Source organism: Polyodon spathula, unplaced genomic scaffold, assembly GCF_017654505.1.
Source record: "Polyodon spathula isolate WHYD16114869_AA unplaced genomic scaffold, ASM1765450v1 scaffolds_665, whole genome shotgun sequence".
Lineage (NCBI taxonomy): Eukaryota > Metazoa > Chordata > Actinopteri > Acipenseriformes > Polyodontidae > Polyodon > Polyodon spathula.
Window position 1 is genome coordinate 72,865 of NW_024472154.1, and position 10,735 is coordinate 83,599.

The 10,735-nt window shown below is 41.4% G+C and overlaps 1 protein-coding gene across 4 annotated transcripts; it reads right to left on the reverse strand.

Moving 5' to 3' along the window:
- Nucleotides 1-2,467: 2,467 nt before the first annotated feature.
- Nucleotides 2,468-10,303, reverse strand: txlna (taxilin alpha). 4 transcript variants are annotated; one of them, XM_041240706.1, is made up of 11 exons: nt 10,206-10,303; nt 8,455-8,670; nt 7,693-8,007; nt 7,321-7,412; nt 6,426-6,596; nt 5,778-5,972; nt 4,962-5,081; nt 4,510-4,584; nt 4,268-4,360; nt 4,078-4,173; nt 2,468-3,684 (listed from the first exon to the last, which is right to left on the reverse strand). In XM_041240706.1, exons 2-11 carry the CDS (start codon nt 8,660-8,662, stop codon nt 3,358-3,360), a joined length of 1,692 nt encoding a protein of 563 aa, XP_041096640.1. In that variant the 5' UTR covers nt 8,663-8,670; nt 10,206-10,303; the 3' UTR covers nt 2,468-3,357. The 4 variants fall into 4 exon arrangements, with proteins under 4 accessions (XP_041096640.1, XP_041096643.1, XP_041096642.1 ...); XM_041240709.1 differs by lacking the exon at nt 10,206-10,303 and adding an exon at nt 9,981-10,161; XM_041240708.1 differs by lacking the exon at nt 10,206-10,303 and adding an exon at nt 9,764-9,966.
- Between the last annotated feature and the right edge of the window lie 432 nt (nt 10,304-10,735).

Here is a 10,735-nt window from a genome sequence, read left to right on the forward strand (position 1 = left end):
GAGCTCCCTATACCAGCTAGGTGAAGAGGTTCAGGGCATGGAGACATACTGAGCATGCAATGCAGGTGTGGAAGGTCTCATTGATACACGAGCTATGGGAAGGAGCTGATAATTAGGAATTAGGCATCGATATACAAGCCACTGTGATCCGTCAAGCAAGTCAACATAACAGTCAATGCATTGATCGCTGGAAGAGGGCTCTCAAAAACCTGCAATTCACATGCAAACAGTCCGCTCTAGGATAATGTGATGACGGGATTCTATTGTATTGCAAACTCGGGGATAGTGGACCTGTCCTGTCCTCCTTTTTGACTGTAACAGTGTCGTTTACAACCTTCTCTTTCCTCAGCCCCCATTCCTGTGTTTTGGTTGTTTTTAGTGATGTTAATAAAGGGGTCTCTTCTATAGGCTGGAGTGGGTCTTTACTGGCCTCAACTGTGACCTTTTAAAACTCTCAACCAGCTGCCGCTGGAGAATGGCACTCACTTTCATTCAAATCTTTTTACATCAGTCAATTAAAAGGACAGCTCGTGCTTGTTCTTGTTTTCCTTTCCTACATTCTAACCAGAGTCTTCAAAGTGCTGGAAACTAATTCTGGTTTTGAGCGGTCATAGAACTTTGAGTGAATGTTTGAGTGTGTGTGTGTGTCTAGGAGACACCACTGGAGATATGACCAAGCTCTAAACCATCACACTGTAAAGGCTTTTTCTTAGGAATTCTTTAAAAAAATTTAAAAAATAATTCTAAAACAATAGAACACCCATTTCCCCCACCACAATCACAAATACAGGTTCTGAGCCACAAAATATTTAGTCCCGCAGGAGACACCAAGCTAGGGGAACAGACTGGAGACTGGAAAGCTGCAATAGTTTTATATTTATTATTTTTAAATGTTGAAATGCTAAATAAATGTATACAGAGATAAAACAAAAACATACAAAAAAAAAAAAAAGAAGTCAGTGTGGAATGCATTCTTTGGTACCTGATTATATAAATAATAATAATAATAATAATAATAATAATATTCTTGTGAACTGAATATGCACTTTATGAAAAAAGACAGTACATAAAAATATACCAGTAGCCAAAATGTAAAAGATATTGAGCAAAAAGCACAGAAAAATAAATCCATTCCATCATAAGAGGTGTTACTAATACAGTCTTACAACTGGACTGAGGGCGTTACAGTACAGATTAACCTTGCATTAACCTTATCATCTCATGCTTCACAGAGGGAGATGCAATAACTGGCTCTTCACAGGCTTAAATAGAAGAGACGGACCAATTAACTGAGCTATATTTTGATACATCCTGCCCTTTTGTTTTTCTTTAATTTCCAAACAAACACACACACGATAATTACCATGCAAAACATTGAAGAGTCGCCTCAGAAAGTCTATCGTCAGACCCCTTGTCACAACACAAGCCCTTGCCAAATGGAATGTGAATGCCCATTTTAGTAGTTACACATGATCAAATAGTTAACAACTCGAGGAACAAACACCCTCTTCCAAAAAAGTGCAGTTATTTATCGAAGTACATCAAGAAACTTGGGGGGTGGGCGTCTAGTTTCCAAGTGTATGTTTTCTGAAATCCAGCACAGCATTTTGGTTATGCATCCCAGTGAAATTAGCGGTCGTGTTCTGGTTTGGGAAACACCTTAGGCTTCATTTGAATCATGTAAACAGCAGCAGCTCTCAAATTGTGCCTTTATTTACCTATATTCACCCTGCTTGCGATTTCCCACCAAGGACTGATTTATTATTGATCCATTTTTTAATCTCTAAACTCTATACAAATTCAGTGACACAAGTTAAGCGAGAAATCAAACTTTAGGATGACCGGAGTTTGGACTAGTCACTCGATCATTAAAATCGATGCTGGAAGCCTAATTTCCCTTGGTTTTAGCAAGCACTGAAATTAATACCTTACAATAAATTGAGCCTTCAGGGATATTCTTATATTAAAGGCTTCTACAAAATCAACTTTGAGTTATGATTGGAGTAACTCACTAGTGTAGCAATGATTACTCATAATGTCTGAATACATAATGGAATTAATCATCAAAATTATTATTATATTTCTAAAGCCTAAAATGAACCAAGACATGATATGCTGAACAAACACCAACAAGTAAAACTACAGGCAGGTCACAGATTTGAAATACATCATTTCTTTCTTCTTGACGTTAGACTGACATTTCAAGAATAAAAGTCACCAACCAGCGATTGGAAATGCATTTCACTCAGTAGCATTTTGCTTTCTGGTTTTTGTTTAGCTTGTACTTCAAAATGATCAATAAATAATAATAATAATAATAATAATAATAATAATAATAATAATAATAATAATAATAATAATAAATAAAAATAAAAATAAATGAATGGGTTGTTGAACCTTCTTGAAATGACCCGAGCTCTTGTTGTGTCAGATGATAAATGACATTGGAAAATAAAGTCTGCTACAGTGATGTCATACATTTTTAATAGTCGATGCACATATAACCTGGATCTTTTTGCTGTTTGTTTTTGATTTGGAAATCTGGATACAAGTGCTCAAAATAATAAGAAACAAGCATTAAAAAATATATACCAAGGATGCTTCAAAAGATACTGGTAACTATACAGCCAAAAACAAAAGAACAAACCTTAAGACATGTAGCTGGAATGACCAAGAAGCAGGTTTATGATTAGTTACCTCCCATCACCCAGTCCCTGGTTTTACAATGATCAGGGTTTGGTATGCATGGGTTACTGTATATGTGTAAGAAACCTGAGCGTAGAGGTCCCGACTAAACCTGAGTGTTAATACAGCAAACACAGCGTTAAAATCACCATGGTGCTAAACCACAAGCCTCAGGTAAGGGTTTACCAGTTAGTTATCTGCGCAGCTGCTACAGAAGACAACCAGAGAACATTACCAGGGATCAGACTGCACCAATTCCTTACACACCATACTCTAAATACAGCAACATACAGAGATGACAGTAGTTCTGAACCCCAGGACTGGAAGCCAGGCTAATGGTCATTTCTAAGCTTGTCATGGAATGACATTAGATAGGTTAATTATATCTATACATAATAATAATAATAATAATAATAATCTTCATTGTCAACTTTGTTATTAGTTATAAAAAGGAATGGAGACATTCATTCTGAAATCTCTGAGGCTGCTTACAAAGAATCTGGGGAATGTGTCCAAATTAAAAAAATAAGTGGTTTTGTGGAGAACTACTGAAAGCCCATCTTAAATCACTGGTCACATTTTGTCACCCCCCGCCCCATGATAAATGACATCACACTGTACCAGGCAAGTAACACATTGCTGGGTCCCTGCGTGGCTGGTACACAAGCAGGGCTACTCCTCTGTGTGCAGGTCACCCGCTCTCTCCTCGGGCTCTTCACTCTGCTCTCCTGTGCAGCTGCAGGTCTGGAGGCAGGGAAGCTCCGTGGTCTCGGAGCAGGTAGAAGTCTCTTGGTTCTCTGGGGGTTCACAGCAGCCGTGCCCCGGGCAGGACTGTGCCCCGTGCGTGGCTAGAGCGCCGCCCTGCAGGCCCGCCTGCGTGCTCAGACTCTGCACTTTTTTACTCAGCTCATTGCGTTCGATCTGCAGCGCCCTACACAGCTTCTCCAGTCGCAGAATCTTCACCTGAAGGCCCTCGAATTCTCTGTCGCAAAGAGTTTTCTTTAAAAAGGAAAAGGAAACAAATTGCTCATGGCGATTGCAACCTTTCATGCATGGCAATGAATATGGGGTCGCATTTAAAATAATAATAATAAAAAAAAAAAAAGGTTTTTAGTCTTTATATGGAAGATGCATATGCATGATGAACTCCTATCAGGCTGATATTTTTCTCCATATAAAATCAATGGAAAAATAATTTAATGAAATGTATTTATTGCATTTCCAAAATGTCTTGTTTTCAGCTATTTTCAATTTCATGCATGATAAATGAGAAAATAAAATGCACATATTTATAACAAGCTTACTTTCAACTCTAAGTTCTGTCTTCACCTGCAAACACATGCAACGTTTCACCAAGACTGACATGCCCACAAGAACAATGGAAGGATTTACCTCTTCTGCCATGTCCAGAAGAGCCTTGTTGCTGCTCTCCCATCTGGAGCGATACATGGTGGTCTCCTTCTCCAGTTTTTTTATCTTTTTTGTCATCTAAAAACAAAAAAAATTCAGGAGAAGAAAATGAGTTTGAGGCTTGATACTTATAAAAATAAAAGATGCTGTTTGTTAAGTATTAGCAGCCTACCTTTTCCATCTCTTGCTTAAACGTTGTAAACACCTCATTGCTTTTAGACAGAGTGGTTTGGAATTCTTCAAACTTTTCTGTATACAAAGAGAGCTAGAGAGAGAGAGAGACAAGCATAAAGAAATATCATTGTCAGACTGCTTACCACACTACGGATTCCATGAAGACATAAAATAAATAGAAATGCTCTTCTGGCTTTTCTTCCATCCCAATGCTTCACAGAAACTTCATTTGTTCAGTACCTGTTGCTTGAGGTGGACCTCCTGTTGCTTCATCAGTTCACACATCCTCTGCGAGTCCACTGCTTCCTTCAGTAACTGCATGCGAAAAGGACAAGGCATTCACATCAATTAGAACGCTATGCTAGAAATCAACCGCTCTGTCACAGTTCCAGTTCATCTTATCCCGTGTACTGATGTCATCCTGTGCAGAGAACACAGAGCACTTTGCTTAATAGTAGTTCCTGACCACATTGTGACTTACAGTAGTGTGCGAGAACAGCCAGATGTGTAAATCCCATCCTTTAATATACCTGCATGAAAACCTCAGTGATTCAGAAACAACAGGCACCCGTGTGTGAAAATGTTAGATCCCTTTGGGCTAAAAAGGTCAAACACCTCCACCCTCCTTAGATGAACAATGGGAACCTAATTGATCTCAGCATGGAAAGCTTCTCTCCACAGCAAGCACTTACAAAGTCTTTCTCTCGCTGATGCCGGTCCTCGGACTCCTTCAGCAGCTCCTGTGCTTGCTGCAGTTTAGCATCTACCAGCTGCTGCTGCAGGTCCTTGTGCTTGAACACCTTATCGATGTGCTGCAAAAGAAACGGGCAGGTGGTGTCAATACCCAAATGCAGCAAGTAACACCAGCGATGCCCGAGCTAATACTTACAATGTACTGTCAAAGTCATGCAAGCATGGTGCTCATGAAATGTGCTGAATTGGAATACCAGGCTCATTATCAATAGACAGCATGTGTTGTGGCTGTAAAACTGCCCCACGTTGCCCCACAAGCATGGCTCGTAAGCCTACCCTTCACTGGAAGGCAGGGGTGGGTTGGGCACATGCTGGTTAAATATAACACACCAGATCCTGTTTGCAACCCATGCTTTAAACCCTTTTATCTGGGGCAAATCTGCAAGCTTATGGAGTTACAACTTCAGTAATAGCAAGCAGGCTCTATGCTAAAACCTCATTGCTGGTTATGCAGCAATACTAAATTATTTGACAAGAACTCTTAAATCAAGGTCTTGGATGATTAAATGAGTTTTAATTTGGATTCTACCACGTGGTTTGCTTGTGTAAACACTGTTGTCGGTCCCATTAAGTGATAATGAACATGTGGCGCTGGTCAGAAAGACAGATTTACTATGAATGGAGCTGCCTCCTAGTAAAACCACTGCAGGGTCCAGGGAAGCAAGGGGTAACTGGTAAAATGCAATGGTTTTTCTGCCCCTCCCCCAGCTCTGCAGAGGAGGTCTGGGGGAGACTGGGGTGTGGTGTCCCCTCACCTCCTCTCGAAGCTCGTACTGCTCGATGAGTTTCTTGAGCTTCTCTGCCAGCTCCACGTTCTCCTGCCGCAGCTTGCCGTTGTGCTTGTTGTGCTGCTCCATCTGCACCTGGATGTCGTTCAGGGTCACCTGGAAATGCGAGGTCACTTCCTTCCGCTTCTCCTCTTCCTCGCGGGTGCGCTGCACACCTTCCTCCTGTAGCGTGGGAAGAGGGGTGAAGTTTTTAAATGCACAACATCAGAAACATAGGAGGGGGTTCAATCAAAAGACATTAGATTAAAACAAACACGCACATCATACTTAGGAACTGGACCAGATTTATTCACACAGAAATGGCAGCAAGCGATCAATGAATCACTGTAAAAGATGAATCAGATATATGGATAATGTTGTTGTGACTTGAAAAACAAAAAAAGCCAGGGCATGTTTTAAAATGACGAGGGGTAGTGGGTCAGGTGCCCACCTAATGAATCCGTAACCTTGAAGAACAGGTCAGGCATGAACTTGATCAAGGTCTTGTTCATACACACTCCTGGTGCAAAGCACACTATCCTGCTGGCCAGGTTTTTTTAAAACGTAGAAAGCAGGGCTCTCCAGCAGTTTCTCTGGACCATGTGAAGGTTTGCGAAGCTGCCGCTGTGCGCTCACCTTCAGCGTGCGGTTGTGTCTCTGCAGCTCCCTGCACAGCCCTTCCAGTTTGCTGCGGGCGAGGATGGCTTTGCTGTGCTCGTTCCGCAGGTTATCCTTCTCCTGGATCAGCTGGTTCTGCTTCTTCTGCAGGAGCCTCATCTGCTTCTGGGAATTCCTGTGTTCTTCCAACTGCAAGAAAAAATAAGACATTTACACTGGGCTGTGAGGTCTCCCATACCAGCATCTAATTATAGCACCCCCCCCTTTAAAACGCTGTAGTCGGAAGGGTTGTAACCTGTTCCACGACATAAAGGGCAGTTTATTACAAAGAGGGAGAACTGTGCCATGTTCAGACTGTTGGCACTGGTGTCTTACCACCATTGAATAAAATACACACTGCGATCAGCCAAATACAGTGAATTTAGTTTTACTGCAGCTCTAGCTTGCCCAATCTTGTATAGTTAACCAGGCTGTTTAACCTAATTTTATTATGCGCCTCAAGTCGAGAGTGCCATATTTTCGTTTTCCTGGCAGTCTTGGATAACTATTACAGCAAATGCAGCTATTAAAACTGCCAGAATTTCACAGCTACGGCTTGTTATGCAGGAATCGCAGGGCTCTTAAATGGTCATTGCATTTACTTCCAATATGAAGTTATTTTATTTATCATTTAGATGAAAAAAAGATTACATTTCTGCTCAAACCTAGAGGGCATTTATATTTTAAAATGGAATTAATAAAGTTAAAAGGCTTTCAAGTTAAGAGAGGTCGCTCTGAATTTCAAAGCTCAGCAATTTCATTGCTTTCAGTAGTGTGCCAAAGTATAGAAAGCTTGTAAATATTGTCTACATTCTGACAGTAATACACAGAATTTACAGATTATAAAAGCAATAGTTATAGATGCTGGACTCACCAGTTCAGCATATTTCTTGCAAAGCGCAGCAAGCTTCTCTTCTGGAGTGCTCAGAGTATTCAGAGTTTGCATTAACAGTGTAATCTCCTTTCCTAAAATGTGACAAAGAAAATATCAAACATACAGTATAATACATACTACAATATAACAAAAGTAATTTAATCTACATATCATCGCAATTTTTGTTTTTTTTAAAGAACATTTAATATTCTAAATACCATGCTGTAGAGCAGAGAACAGACTGGAATTTGAGTGCAGGGATGGAAATAATCCACTCCTGGTTCCACTACGAGCTAATATCTATGACATAACTTTTCTTAAATACTTTGAATAGTGACTGAGTTTAGTAAGAATAATAAGAACACAGCTCACCAAGTCCTTTGGCTTTCTTCTTCTCTTGTGGCTTCTTCTGCTCCTTCTCCCCAGTGCTGCTGTTTATCTTGGGCTCCTCTACGAACACCACCTCAGCCCTGCTCTCGTCTCTGTGGGTGAGTCCGTTCACCTCCACGCATGGCAGCCCGTTCTGGGGGGACTCTGCTCCGCCCTTCTCTGCCTCCTCTGCCTCGACGGGCTCAGCCTGCACCCCGTCCTCGCCCTCCAGGCAGTAGGTGTTTAGAATGTCCTCCAGCTTCCTGCTCAGCTCCTCGGCCATATCACTGCCTCCGGGCAGACAGAGGCCTTCCACAGCTTCAGGGAGAGAGACATAAGAGCAGAATACTATTTTATTATTGACACAACCACAGGTGCACTGCAAAGCAAGAGAAGGATATGTACAACACTTTGATTCATATTTACACTATCACTCAACTCTAAATGATCACTGACTTATTGATGCACCAATTGCGATTTCCAACACGCCATATCAGTAATGCAGACACCAACTGTCTTCATTATTAAATCACTGTAAACCAGGGTGTCTGCTTACCTGAAAATATACTGAAGCTTAAAACTGAACACAAAATATTTTACATGCATGCATTTCACAGGCAATACAATTCTGCTACAAATGAATTTAGCATTGCACTGGTAAGTCAAAACAGCAGGCGAGATGCTTACTGAACATAAAAATGAACGTGCACACACGGATGTGTTGAGTGGTCTCAAACTGTGATTCTCAGGGCATCCCCTGCTTACCCCCATTTTTTGTTTCAGTGTCTGGAGTCTGACTCTCGGCTGGGTGTTTCTCCGGCGGTGTGGTACCAGGCTGGCTGGGGCTGGTCTCAATCTCATGGTTTGATGTCATCTCAGGATCCACAGTGGGTTCCTGGGCTGCACCGCCACTGGCTTGGACTGTGTCCTCAGCACACTGCTGCTCCTTGCTCTCGGAGTCCTGGTTTTTCATGATTACAACTGGAGAAAAACAAACAGTGTCAGTATGTAACAATCAGCTCTAAAGGCTGTTATAGATCTAAACCAGCAGTGCTGTGCCCAAGAGCAGCACTGTGCCTGCCAGACTAGTCTTGTGCCCTTGATGCCAGCTGACAATCTGAAAAACTGATGTAGCAGACTAGGGGAACTAAAGCCATTACAATCGAATACACTTTGCTACCAATCTCTGCTTATGTGCGGTTTGATTAAGTTAAAAGATGTCATGCCTTTGACTTTACAAATATGTGCAGCTGGCCAAGAAATACTGATGACCACAGCTCAAAATAAAGCGTAAATGATAACACATATAATATGAAACTGCATATCTACATGGAATCTAGGGACACTACTGAAACTGCCATTCAAACATAGATACACAATGCACTTCTTGTCCTAACATGACTTCCAGTTGATACTCAAAGGTGTTGGAGTACAGGGGTTCCCAAAATCCCCACACAAATCTGAAAACAGTGCGGGACAATAACAGACTTCAACCCTTTACTTCAAAGATAACAGATGTTGATGATCAACAGTTGTTTGCAGAGCAGCAAAACTAAATGGAAGGTGTTTGTGTTTTGAAAACGTGCCCTCCTAATAATATTCTATACCAACCAGGAGTGTTTGTCACAATCTTATCTGTCTTCACTCACCACTTTAGTTTTCTGGCTATATAAAATTGGGGAACAGCAACAACGTTGTCATAATTATTACATTTTAAAGGGAACCTAACTCAAGACATCTTAGGAGGAAAACTACATTACAAGACATGGTGCAGGGATGGTAAGAAGACTCCTGTTGCACAGCAGTTTCCCGTAACAAGCGCAGGCGAGTCTTCTAAACCCCCAGTAAAGCGAGGATAGGATCAAACTGCTCTGCAAGAGGAGTCCGATTTCCTTCCCGGTGGTGTTCAAACTGCCATAACTGATTTTCAGCAATTCAGCCGGCAGTGTGTTTCTCTTCGTTGCTTTGGTTACTTAGTTTCAATCTGTCTGGGAAAAGTGCACAATATGGTTCACTAAAATGTATTCACACTACGCCGCCCGTATTTACCAAGTAGTGAACAAGAAGTACAGACCAGCAAAGCAGATTTCAGTTTTAAGATCTATTTCTCAAGAACCTTTTTTTTTTTTTTTCTGTTTCAAGAGAAATGAAACTCAAAACAGCAGACCGCGTTGTCTGTGTGATTCAGCATGGAAAAATCAACACGGCTTTTAGAAGCAGGCAGGATGCGATCTTTAAAAATAAACCGACACTGTCTGTCGATAAAATCTCAGAGTTCCTCGTGAATTTACCGCAACCAGACAAATATACTGATGAAACATCCTCTGACTGGAATCAAAAATAAAAAGTAGTAAGCGATACCGTCGTCTTCATTTTCAAACGGCTTGAGAAAATACCAAACGAAGAGTGCGCTTGCTACCTGAACTTTATCACTTAATATGGACTTCTACATCGCTAACAAGAGCTCACTTAGTGTTTCATGGTTGTATTGATAGTTTCTGTTTGCTATATATTACCTGTCAGGTGCCGGATTGCAGGATGCAGAATTCACTCCAGCGCTCAATCCCACCAGCTTTCACTTCGGCCAACTGCCAAACCGGAAAGTCTGAACGAACGACGGACTGCCATTGGACAGACGGCAGCCGGGACTCACCAAGATAACCCAATAGATGTTTGGAGAAGCCCGAAAAGGCGGGTCTAAGACGTGCCGCAATGCATAGTGGACCTTGTGGTCTTTTCGCCCACAGAATCGCGGTAAGAACTCAAATTCCCACAATGCAGCGATTTTGTACATTTACAGTCTGAAAAGCAGAAGTGACACGTTTAGTGTTTATAAAGGGAAAAAGGGACATGTCTATTTTAAGCTGCAGCCGCCCACAGTCATGTTCAATTTTACACAAAAGTTTATTTATTACCATTTTTCTGCCATATTTTTTTTTCCTGCTGTTCTTTGTTGACAGTCCAGTTTACACTCCACTATCTAGTCTCCCCAATACTGTAACTGCTGGTCATGTCAGTCACTGTGATCCAGATAGCCAGGCTCCTG

What these genes read in the sequence shown, in the direction of transcription:
- txlna (XM_041240706.1), bottom strand. Translation starts at nt 8,662, where the DNA reads ATGAAAAACCAGGACTCCGAGAGCAAGGAGCAGCAGTGTGCTGAGGAC. An exon ending in ATCAGCGAGAGAAAGACTTT is followed by an intron (nt 4,585 to 4,961) that starts GTAAGTGCTTGC and finishes TTTCGCATGCAG; the next exon opens with TTACTGAAGGAAGCAGTGGA. An exon ending in TTCTGGACATGGCAGAAGAG is followed by an intron (nt 3,685 to 4,077) that starts GTAAATCCTTCC and finishes TCCTTTTTAAAG; the next exon opens with AAAACTCTTTGCGACAGAGA.